We start from the raw sequence: 12814 nt of genomic DNA, 5'->3' as shown, positions 1-12814 counted from the left end.
ACGAGAACTTAATAGGTTCCTTGAACAAAAGGATAATCTTTTAATAAGAAATAGCTTAAAACCAACTTTATAAAAAGATATTTATAAAGCTTCCCTGAAAAGTACAACAATTTATGACTAGTGATTATCAAGATCATCTGCTTCATACAAAAAACTTTATCTATCTTTTTATATAAAGTAGTAATTTTTTGTCTTAAGCTTAAGATCTCAATAACTATTGAACCGATTGGGTTCTTTATTTTAATTAAGCTTCACATACGTTTTTTGATGTTTCTAGGCTATTTTTGCTCTTTGAATTCGAAGCCCCTAGATGCTAGGTGCGCTGCCGCTTTTACTTTATATAATAAGAAAATTAATTTTAAAAAAAAGATTGAAGATTAATTTATCATTAACCAATCCCAACTTTCTATGGATGCAATTTTTCTTTGCCCAAACTATAAGATAAACAAGGATGACAACATCCATAAAAGCGAAACTCTGAAACGGTAGGACAAAAGAACATTAACACATATGTAGTGTGTCAGAACTGAATAATCAGAATATAAATGTTTTAAAGTCGAACGAAACAAAACTTGTAAGTAGAATTGTTGAAAAACTGCTTAAATACAGGATATTGTTTAAAGGACATACTTACATTTTTTTGACTTAATTTCAGAGTTGCTTCGCCTATAGCAATGTACTTTGATGTCCTAGGAATTTTTTATTCCTAAAATCAGACCAAACGGGTAATTTTATCACAAAAAAAATTTTTGTTAAAAAAGTTAAAAAGCAACATGTTTAAAATGGACGTAAGGACTTTCTGATAACGATTATAGAATTGCCTCGCTCTCTTACTCGTACTGAACTCCTATAAGAATCATCATGTAAAGTTTGAAATTGATAGGATTCTAACATGCCTAAATTAACGAAAAGAGCTAACCGCTGTGGACGCACGGACGGACGGACCGACCCTAATTATAGAAAAGCTTCGCTTTTAACAATGAACAGCGATTTTAAGAAATAGGCAAATCAATGATAAATTAGTTTACGTAAAAGTGATGAACGAAATTACACATTCTATAGATTAAAATGCTATAAAATATAGAAATTTTAGGCACCTATCTTAAATAGCTGTTGGGATAATCTAATGGTGTTAACTTATATACGTACGTTGCAGGTTTGCTGCGCTACTAATAAGAGATAGTCCGACGTACATACTAATTATGGAGTAGCTTTAATACTAAAAATTATATTTTAAATATAAAGAAAGCCTGCAAATTTTATGGATAGAATGCTATTGTATATTTTTGCAATTTTTAAACTTTGTACAAGAATTTCTTTTCATAGAAGCTTGTGAAAAAGACAGATTGCTTCTTTTCAATTAAATCAACAACAGATAAACTGAAATATAACAAAATAGTGGCTGCGCCGCAAGAGAATGCTTATGCAAATAAGACAGACTGACATCCTACCTGACAACTAGCGGTTTCGCCCATAGAGGCCTCTAGGGGCACTTGAGGGAAGGGTGTGGGGGTAAGACGACCCTCCACTTTCAATTTTAGTTTCCAAAAATAAAAGTTAAAGTTATAAACCTTCCAATAACCATTAAAAAGCTTCAATGTAAAGGAGAACCATATCTGTCCAGCAGTTAGCGAGATTCTAAGCTACAGACAGAGCTGTTATTTTATCTAAGGATGTTAGTGGCTACACTAAAAAAATTAAAATAAAAACTAAATTTTTTTTTGGGGGGGGGGATTATTTTTTCTAGGGACAAAATACCCTCCCCCAAAATAGCTATAAACCTTCACAGTCTTACACCACCATGTTACTTATATATAAAGAAATTAATTTTGCTATGTTTTCAGGGAAGCATCTTATGGAGTTCAGTTGGTCCATGCGGACTCAGGACAAGGTAATAATAATCATAGAGTTGCATCGTTATTATTTCAAAATATTACCAAAACAAATATTGTATTTTTGGTGGGGAAGCTACGCTATAATTCGAAATGTTCGTCCGTCCGTCTGTATCTAAGTCTGTATGAAACTAAGTGAGGAAAACATGAATTTTTCAGCTGCCATCCAAGAAAAGCTTTTTGTGAGATTCACTGAATTTCTGTTCTTTAAGTAACATTCTCGTATGACCATCAATCTATGTAAGAATTTATTTATAAAAAAAATATATATGATGGAATACTATTCATTCATTTTTCCATATTCTATCATTTATGCTATTCTAATGAAGATATAAAAAAAGCCGCCATAATTACTTTTAAGGAGCTAAGGTACTCTATAATTAACTATATTCAGCTCTTCTTTGAGGTTGTTATTAGTTATAATCAAAGTACTCATGGGTAGTTTAGATTAAAAAATTCAAATGCAGGATTGCCAAACGGACATAGTAAATTATAGAGTTTTCATAAAAACAAGGATGACAACATCCATAAAAGCGAAGCACTGAAACGGTAGGACCAACGGACATTAACACTTGTATAGTGTCTAAACTGAAATATCAGAATAGAAAAGTATAAGAGTCGAAGCAAAATTGTAAGTAAATTTGTTGAAAAACTTCTTGATACAGGATAATGTTTATTGAGTTTATGGACATACTTACATTTTTAGGATTTGATTATAGAGTTGCTTCGCTTAAAAAATTGTTCTTTGTTGTCCCAGGAATCAATATACCAAAAATCAGATCAAACGGATAATTAGATCACATAAAAATTTGCTGTTAAAAAATTAGAAAAATCAACATGTTTAAAATGGACGTACGGACATTCTGGTAATGATTATAGAGTTGCTACGCTTTCTAAATCGTACCTAACTACTACAGGAATCATCATGCAAAGTTTGAAATCGATAGGACAATTCTAACATGCCTAAATTAACGAATAAAAGCTATCTATCTCGGACGGACGGACGGACCGACCCTAATTATAGAAAAGCTTCGCTTTTAAAAAGAAAAAAAGCAATAAAGCAGTTTCTAATAAAACACTAAATCTTTATTTTTACGGAATAAGTTAATTAAATACTGGATGCTCATCTTTACTAAAAATTTCAGCTGTTTATCTTAGATATAAGCCGAGAAAATCACATTTCCCTTATATCGTAACAAAGTGCATAGTAGCCTCACAACTAGAATATAAGATTACATAAATATTTTTTATTAACACTCATTTTTTCATATTAAATGTTATCACAATGGTACTAATGGACAAAACTTTCCTTGATTTAAATATCTTTTTTTGATAGGCATGACTTGGAATTTTATTCTTCTATTTATAAAAATATACTTTATTTATATATATACTGACCATTTATCAAATAATATGATAAAGTGATAATAATTAAAACTGCACAAAAATATTTTGGTTAGCAAAACATTGGTTCTTGTAAATACTGGATGCTCTTTAGTAAGGGTTATAAAACAAAAAGAATCAGTAATCTCAAATAGCAACCGAGAAAATCAAATTTCCTCCATAGCGTTAAGGAGGACAGATGGACAGTTTAAATCATGTTTACAAAAATTTTTAAAAATAAAAAGTTTTTACAATACGTTTTAGGTATTAAATTAGTTGTTTCTGCACAATATTTTTTAGAAGATCAAATTATTTCTTAAATAACAAGGATGACAATATCCATAAAAGCGAAGCACTGAAGTCTGAAACGGTAGGACATACGGACAGTAACACTTGTATAGTATCTGAACTGAAAAATCGGAACATAAATGTATAAATGTCGAATCAAAATTGTAGGTAATTTGTTGAAAAACTGCTTAAAAACAGGATAATGTTTATGGACATACTTACATTTTTGGACTTGATTATAGAGTTGCTTCGCTTATAATATTGTTCTTTGTTGTCCCAGGAATCAATATACCAAAAATCAGATCAAACGGATAATTAAAACACTTGAAAATTTGTTGTTAAAAAAGTAGAAAAATCAACATGTTTAAAATGGACGTACGGACATTCTGGTAATGATTATAGAGTTGCTACGCTTTCTTAATCATACCCAACTACTTCAGGAATCATCATGCAAAGTTTGAAATCGATAGGACAATTCTAACCTGCCTAAATTAACGAATAAAAGCTATCTATCTCGGACGGACGTACGGACGGACGGACGGACGGACCGACCCTAATTATAGAAAAGCTTCGCTTTTAAAAATAGTTTACATTGTAAAAACACGTTTCTTTAAAGAATCAAGATTAAAATCACCCATATAAAGGACTCATAATAATTTAGTTTTTACTAATGATTAAAATTCGGTCATTCAAAGGCCATTTTATGGCAATTAAATAATTTTGTCTTTTCCAGTATTTTGAAAATGGTACAATGTACTATTGTCGGTTTAAACTTTCAAATTACTCCCGCGGGGCTCTCATAAATCTAACCTAAACATAGTAAACTAATTGTAGAGAAACAACGTTACATAAATAAATATGTTATTTAAATGGCAGTTTTTCTCAAAGTGGCTAGGTAAGCAAGAAAATCCCTTCTTCTTATTTAAAAAAAGTTTAAAAATAAAGGGACTGGTGCAGAGGTGTCCAAGCTTTTTTATTTGGGGGGGGGGGTAAAATTTTGAAAATAAAAAAGCTCATTTTTTTTTGGGGGGGGGGTAATCTTTATTTCATAGAGACATTTTTTTATTTGGGACGGGGTAATCACCCCATTACCCTCCCCCCTTGAACGTCTATGGACTGGTGAGTTTTCTTGCTCGCTTGGCACGTCTATCTGAGGGAAAGCCCCAGACCAAACTGAAGCCTGGATTAAAATTGCAAAAATTTTAAAGAAAACTTTTAGATATAAATTTATCTTTGAAATTTATAAGATTTTATTGAAATAAACAAATTAACTTATAGCTGCTTTATCTTAATTTCTAAAATTATAGGATTTAAACAAATGTCTTTTTAAAAACATTTTTATCCTTGTATTCTCTTTTCTAATAAGCTGCGGCTGCCGGCTGCAAGACAATATTTAACTGCAGATGGCGTCTTAGAAATAAAATTATGAACTTAGATTGAAAAATATTAATCAGAAGCCTGAAAAATTAGTTGCTAATCGTCAAATATGATTATGCAGGAATAAAGAAATTTACTTTTTTCCTGACGTTAAAAGTTCATGTGTTATATAGAGCAAGGATGCCCATGCTTTTATATTTGAGGGGGAGGAAGAAATAAATATCTCAATTGTGGAGTAAATCAACTCTATGAAATTGGGTATTATTTTAAGAAATTTTTGTTAGTGGGGGGGGGGGGAGAAATGTAAAAAAAACCACCTGATTTGTAAAAAGTAAGAGCCTTGAACAAAATCTTATATCAACATCATTTTATGACATAAAAATCTATAGAAAACAATCCTTTTGTGCCTGATTTAAATAACTTAAGGTTAAATGATGATTGTGTTTAAAGTGCGCCCCACCTAATACTTAACTATTATTGTAATCATAATTGGCTGCGCCCCTACCATAATACTTATTATTGTTAGAAATATATACCCCACAGGCCCCTCTTTTTAATAGCGAAGCTAGTATATAATTTGAAATGTCCGTCTGTCCGTCCGTATGTCTGAAACGTTTTAAGGGAAACGTGATTTTCTCATCTCCTATGAAAGATAGAAGTCTGAAACTTTTTGACAGCATTTCCATCACTAAGGAGCATAATTAACTATAATACATTTATTGCGGTTGGACTTATTTTTAGCGGGTTTTATATTTTTCATATTTTTCCCCATATCTTTGGTGTTTATGGTCCAACTTTTAAAATTGTTGAAGTTAACGATAACATAATTAAATTGCCCGTCGTTTTAAAAAAAAACATCCCTGACGGTCTGACTGCCTTCCAGCAGGTTTTTTTTTGGTTATTTTCATATTTTTTACTTATTTCCCCATATCTTTGGTGTTTTTAGTCTGATTTTCAAAAATGTTTTGTTGTCAGTTTCAAAATAATTTTTCCTATTATTCTGATCATCCATTATGTAATTTACTTTGACCGTCGGTCTATCATTTATCATAGAAATCAAAGTGAGGTTTCGTGTTTATTTTCTCCAATAAATCTATTCTAGATTTTAATAAATAATATGTAAATCTACTTGTACGTATTTTCATCCATGATTTTTATATGCTTCGCTACTTATGGATGTTGTCATCCTTGTTTATATTTAAATTACTATTATGAATTTCATTATAATATTGTCGATAGTTTGTCAGCTCTGACTACTCAGGGGTAGCTATTCTAACAATCAATTTTACAAAAAATCACGAAACCTGTCAAAGTCAGGTGGAAGTATATTTTGTTTTTTCATGTACTTGAAGAGGGGTGGGTAAGAAGGGTAGGAAAATCGAAGGAGTTTGTGGTTTTTAGTCGTCATAATCTATTAAAAATATTTTTGTTGATAATATGTTACATTTGACTTCTTTTATTCTGCCTATTAGTCGACATAATCTATTGAGTGTCAATGTTCAATGCATTTTCTACAGTGCAATTTTTTTCGGTAATTTCATGTTCGTGTATTTTTTTCTGACAGGGAGGACTAATATTTAATGTGTTCTTTGGTGGGTTTTTCTCCCATTATACACGCCCCTACCCTACAGTATAGGTAAAATTGATTGGTTAGTCTAGGGAAATGGAAAATTGGACTGTAAATTACACTGGTACCCAAAGTATTATAAACACGTTGCCTCATTCGTTGACTTTTGAAACTTTTGAAACATTTGAAACAACAATTCTAATCTACCCTATAAGGATTGATGTTCATTTCATCATTTTATCGTTCATTGTCCTATCCCTTTAAAACCCTGGTTTCAATAAAAGTTTTAAATAATGCAAGAATGCAAAATGCCTATGTTTTTATCCATTATTATATGTACCTCATTGTATTGTATACCTGCATAGTCGACAAGATTTCACTTAATATATGTACACGTTTTAAATTTTGGTCAGATTATTAGGTGATTAACACTTTTAATTTTTTTTTCGTTTTATTTTACATTAGACTAAGTTAGGTTATGTTAAATTGTAAAAAAACACCCTTATCTCATAAGTAGAAGCCAATCAGTTGTTCAACAGTTTGCAAGACATAGACATAGAGACGGACAGACATCTTGATTCATTGAAATCTTAGTGTACACATCCGTAAAATGAGTATTGTCGACCTTTTAAGTATTTGATTGTTAATTGCGATCCATAAATCATAATAGTTATTTCTCGCATCGTATTATAAACGGCTTTCCGCGGATATAGAATGTACAATTATGAGATTAAAACTAGTTTTTTTAGCCCCGAGGTGACGAAGTCACCGGCTAAAAAAACTAGTTTTAATCTTATGATTGTACATTTCTATATTCGTAGAAAGCTGGATATAATACGATGCTAGACATAGTTTTTTCGTATGGATGAGAACCGGTTCCTATCCACCGGATTCGAATGAATACGAGAAAACTCTTTATTTTAACAAGCAAAAATAAATAAAAATAAACAATTCCACATAACTTAAAACGACATGGTTCTTCTTTACAATGTAGATTCTTATAGGTTTTTAACTACTTTGGGGGAAGGCACCACCCCCTTTACAAGATAAATTACCCTTGGAAAAAATATATCCATACCAGAAAATTTTCTTTCTTTAAAGGAAGCATGCAAGAAATACCACGCTTTAACTGCTGAAAGACTGCCACAAGTAGACAAAATACCCCAAATTTGAAGCCTTCAGCTTCTATAACAAAAAAGTTCTAGGCATTTTAAAATGACATTTTATGTACAATGAAAATTTTGAAAGAATTGCAATGCTCATGTTGAAAACTTTAAAATTAAACTACGTGGCCTAGAAACAAAATTATAAGCTTATTTTTGTCATAAATTTAGGTTTCCAGTAACTAATTATATTTTTACAATAAAAATACCCATTTTTATAGTCAAAATCATTAAAAAAAATTAAGTTTTACTTGCGTTGTACCAAATGTACTGTAGCCAATCGGAAAGCTGAATCAGCTTAACAACCAATCACAGCTAAGCTTGTATTAGTTTACCCCTTTGTTTCCGCTATGATTTTCGTTAAAAATGCAATTTAAATCGAATTTTTTTCATAGATTTTGACTATGAAATGTGATGTTTTTATTGTAAAAATGTAATCGGTTACAGGCAATCTAAGTTTCTGACAAAGATAAGGTTATAATTTTATGTCTAGGCGACGTAATTTAATATTGTTTTTTCTTTTATGAGCATTGGAAATCTTTCAAAAATTCCATTGTACATAAAATGCTATTTTGAAATGCCTAGAACTTTTTTGTTATTGAAGCTTAAGGCTTTAATTTTGGGGTATTGGGTCTTCTTGTGGCAGTCTTTCAGCAGTTAAAGCGTGTTATTTCTTGCAGGCTTCCTTTAATAGACCAAAATTGAAAATGGATAATGGTCATTTACCCTCCCACCCTCATATACCTCAATACTTCGTAGCTGCTAGTGTCCCACAATAGGATTTAAGCTTGTGGCTACATTTTTTTAAAGGTTGGCTGACGTTACTTATTTTTATATTTTAGGAGTTGAAGATAGCTTTCTGAATGAAATTCCAGACGAACAACCCAATCTTAGAAAAATGTTTCAATTGCCCAGCAAAAAAGGTAAATTATCTTACAGTAGGTTTTTGTGGTTCGATTAAAAAAACTATTCCTTACAATAATTTTATCAATTATTTTTTAAAAATTCCTAGGGCCTATTTCTCTTGGGAGGATGGTGGTACCCTGCCCCAAAATAGTTATAAACCTTATCTGTTCACATGAAAAGCTTTAATGTGAATGAGACCAGAAAGGCTGGCGGTTAGTGAGATTTTAAACTACGCACAGACAGACAAAAAAACCTCCAGTGACTTTTATTTTTTTTATTTAAGAACAATTTCTAAAAAGCCAGCAAGAGGACAAATTGGAACATTTACGAGCCAGACAAAACATCAACCTTCTCTCTGTGGACAATTCCTATGACAAAATGACAACAAAAATGTTCGAACAAGAAATGAAAAATCGACGATTTTTCGGGCCAGGTAGGTTGCGTTTATTTAGTTTTAATAACGTAAAAATTATTAAAGACAGCTTTAATGTGGTGTTTAGAAATATTATTAGGTAGTTGATGGGTTCGAATCAAAGCCCAAATTTTGTTATATCTATATTAACGACTAGATGCCTCTAGGAGCACTTAAGGTTGGAGGGAGGGGGGGGGGGGGGAGTTGTTAAAACGACTCCGCCCATGCACTTAAATTTTAATTTAAGAATAAAATGTATTATTTTTTTTTTGGTGGGGGGGGGGGTTCTTTGTGATTTGTTAGAGGTGGCGGTGGTACACTATCCAAAAATATATATAAACCTTCCCATGACCTATTAGAAGCTAGACGATTTAGGAAAACCATATATGTTCACTGTTCAGCGGGGAATATCTTGACAATTTTATTGATTTCATGAAGAATTAAAACTTCCAGAATAAAGTTTTGTAATAAAGGTTGGTTTTAAAAGACATGCCATTACATTTTGTGGATTCAAAAATTATAATTTTTTAGCTTCTACCGAACAATATACAACTGAACTGAAACCAACTGAAAAATCTGCCAACAACGAAATTGACAACTTAGAGGAGAGTTTTGAAGTGGCTACACCAAATCTTGAAAAGAATGATGTTTCAACAACTATTGAAGATCAAGTTACAACAGAAACTTTCAAGTAAAAAATTATTCAATATTTTTAAAAGTTGAAATGATTTTTTATGTTGCGAAGCTACTTTATAATTAAATTTTTATCTGTCAGTCCGTAACAATATGTGGAAATGCGCTTTTCTCAGTCGCTATTCAAGATAGATGAATTTTTTGAAGATTTCCCGTACCAATGAACGTCTAGTATACAATTTCTTGGTCCGTTGGTCTAACAGTCAAGCTACAAAATATTCAAACATACAAAAATAAGTTTGAAAGGTTTCGCGATTTTTAATAAATACATTGTAAATTTTTTACCACTAAAAATAGAACTAAATTTGTATATTTGGCCTTTAATGATTTTTTGTGCTTTAATATGGATGTTGTCATCCTTTTTTTATACCTTAATTTTATAGACTAACGAATGGATGCACAAAAAATAGTTACAGAGTAACTGCGCAACTTTAGATATAACAAATCTTGCATAAATGATGTAGAATATACGTTGATATTAGAGAATATGAAAATTTAGTGCTAGAGCCAGGTAATAATAAATCTATTATTGCATATGATTAGGAATGCCAACGTGAAAGACGACCTTATTCTTGACTTACTGCCTACAAACGAAGATTCCAGAAAATATCAAAGATTGCAACAACCACAAGATATAGAAACTGAACAACCTAAAGTAAGTGGCGAGGCTTCTTTGTATTTGGGTGTATTTGGGGTGTGTGGTCCCTTATCAAGGAGGGTTTACAAGGGTGTAGGGGGTGGACACCTGGGGAGTGTATCCATACCCCTTCATTTTATCAGGGGGCTGTAACCACCCCCCTTAAGCACGCCTCTAGTTTTAAGCCAGTAAATGAATAAGTGTGATTTTAAAACTTTGGGTACTACAATAATTTACATTCCAATGTCTCCTCCTGGGAATAAGTAAAAATGTCAGTTTAAAAACACCTAATTTTATGTTTCAACATTTTCTAGGTTGGAAAAGTAAAAATAATTGCGGAAAAGACCATCAATGGTAGAAGGGCTGTCCTGAAGAAAAAGTTAAGAAGACTGCCTGTTACAAATTTTCAAAAGCAACAACAGAAAGAAATAGTCAGGTTTGATTAGATTATAGTGATTGTATTTGTTTGAAGCACAACTACTTTATAAATTACAGGCGTAAAGAAAAAGGGAGAAAATGTTTGGGGGGAGGGGGGGAATGGTTGATTTTTTTCTAGGAGATTTCTCTCAGAAGGGTGGTGGTACCCAATCCCAAAATAGTCATAAACCTTCCCATGACCTATGAGAAACTACCCTGTAAAGGAACCCCATATCGGTTAAGCGGTAAGCCAGATCCTTCGGTACAGACAGACAGAGATCCTGTTGCTTTTATATAAGGATAGCACGTCCGTAAATATTCATTTTACAGGGTAAAGGGTACCAACCAAGAAAATATATACAAAGCTTTTAGAAGCTTCCTGTAAATGAGAACCATATTTGCCTATTTATAAGTGAGATCTTTCGTAAAGACACACACACATAGACACAGATAAACAGACAAACATCCTGTTATTTTCAGAGGACGAGTGTTAGAGGATGACAAACCTAAATCTTTTATCTCCAAGAAAATACTGCAGCAAATTGAAGAGGCAGCCATCAGAAGGGAACAAGAAAAAAGAAATAGAGGTATCCTATCCTTCCTATTATATAAAGTACTAGCGGTTTCGGCCCTAGCCTATAGGGGCTTTGCCTCAAAAGGTTTGATCAACCTAATTATTTGTATTTTAGATTTAAAAAGAGACAAAAAAAATTTTGAGAGGGGAGATTGTTTTTTTTTGTCGGGGGGAGTGGGTTAGTCGACCCTCCTTTTTAAATTTTAGTTTTAAAAACAATTTTTTTTTTTCATTTCTTGGGGGGTTGGGAGTGTCCCACCCCAAGAAAATAGCTTAAACTATCACAGGACCGGTAGGTATATTCCCTGAAGAGTAGAGACAGACATCGTTCTACCTTGTAGTTTTTTTTGTCTTTAGCTTAAGATTTCGATAATTACAGATTGAGTTCTACCTTTCAGAAATGCTTCACATAGGTCCTGGCATAGTTTTGGGCTAATTCTGTTAAATTTTGTTCAATTTCTATGACTCGCTAAATTGAACATTTATAAATTACTATACTTTACTGTCAAATATGAATTTTTTAGGAGTGGGGTATTCCTATCCAGTTTTTTGTTTAGGAATGAATATTGGAATAAATGATGGACCGATAGGTCATCATTTATTCACGAGGGTAAAAGATATTCATTCCTAAACAAAAAACTGGATAGGAATATCATTCTCAGTTAAACAAAAACTCATTTTTATGCTAAAATGTGGTTTAATTTTGGTTTTTAAATTTCATTTATTTCCCTGGTATCATTTTTCTTTCTTTTAGTAATTAATAAAGATTCTAAATTCTTCAAAAAAAAAAAAAAAAATCTTCTAAAAATTATACCTGGGATATAAATGATGATACCGGGGAAATTAATGAATATTTACATCCACTATTTAAGGGGTCGTTTATATGGGAATGGTTTTTCAATAAATTGCTTAATAGAGAATTTTTAAAGCAATTCAGCTATTTTTGGAATATTGTCTGTTTGATATTTATACAAAATTATTGTATGTATAAAAACAAAAAGATAAGATATATAATACAAAGTAGTTTTCTATATTCTAGCAAGCAGTCCTTATGGAAAATTTGAACATTTCCCGGATTTATCCCGCGTCAACATCAACAACGACATTACAACCACCAAAAGCGCGCCAAACTTTGCACCAACAACAACAGCAAGGACAACACTGCACAGGAACAGCGCAGCAGCTGCCTCAATCAACGTCATTGAAACGTCAACAGTAGCACAACGACTAGATGCCATCCGCAATGATATTGATTTTCTTGAGAGTAGTCTGGAGTTAATCAAAAATAATAATGTTGAAGTGAATAACGCCCTTGATGAAGCTTTTACACAGGGATGACTTTTTGAAAAAAAAGATCGAATATTCAGAAAGGTTTTTAAGTAATCTTTCTCTGGGGGGATAGACAACTAAAAGATTTTAGGTTAAATCAAGGAACTATTCTTAGGGAGGAGATGAGGAGGCATCTAATACACCCCTCAAACCAGAACAAGAAAAAAACTAAATAA

General features: G+C 32.0%; 1 protein-coding gene across 1 annotated transcript in view; it reads left to right on the top strand.

Moving 5' to 3' along the window:
* Positions 1-12647, top strand: part of LOC145333191 (uncharacterized) — an 80412-nt gene extending 67765 nt beyond the window's left edge. The window contains exons 7-14 of the mRNA XM_080178340.1: positions 1845-1891; positions 8513-8593; positions 8860-9009; positions 9520-9679; positions 10225-10336; positions 10633-10754; positions 11216-11322; positions 12349-12647. Coding sequence (XP_080034466.1) covers positions 1845-1891; positions 8513-8593; positions 8860-9009; positions 9520-9679; positions 10225-10336; positions 10633-10754; positions 11216-11322; positions 12349-12647 — 1078 coding nt within the window. The remainder of the gene's footprint in view (positions 1-1844; positions 1892-8512; positions 8594-8859; positions 9010-9519; positions 9680-10224; positions 10337-10632; positions 10755-11215; positions 11323-12348) is intronic.
* The last annotated feature ends 167 nt before the right edge of the window (positions 12648-12814 follow it).

This window comes from Acartia tonsa, chromosome 12 (genome assembly GCF_053477335.1).
Source record: "Acartia tonsa isolate MP-2025a chromosome 12, ASM5347733v1, whole genome shotgun sequence".
Lineage (NCBI taxonomy): Eukaryota > Metazoa > Arthropoda > Copepoda > Calanoida > Acartiidae > Acartia > Acartia tonsa.
Note: the sequence above shows the minus strand (reverse complement) of the source record. Positions and strands in the feature narration are given on the sequence as shown.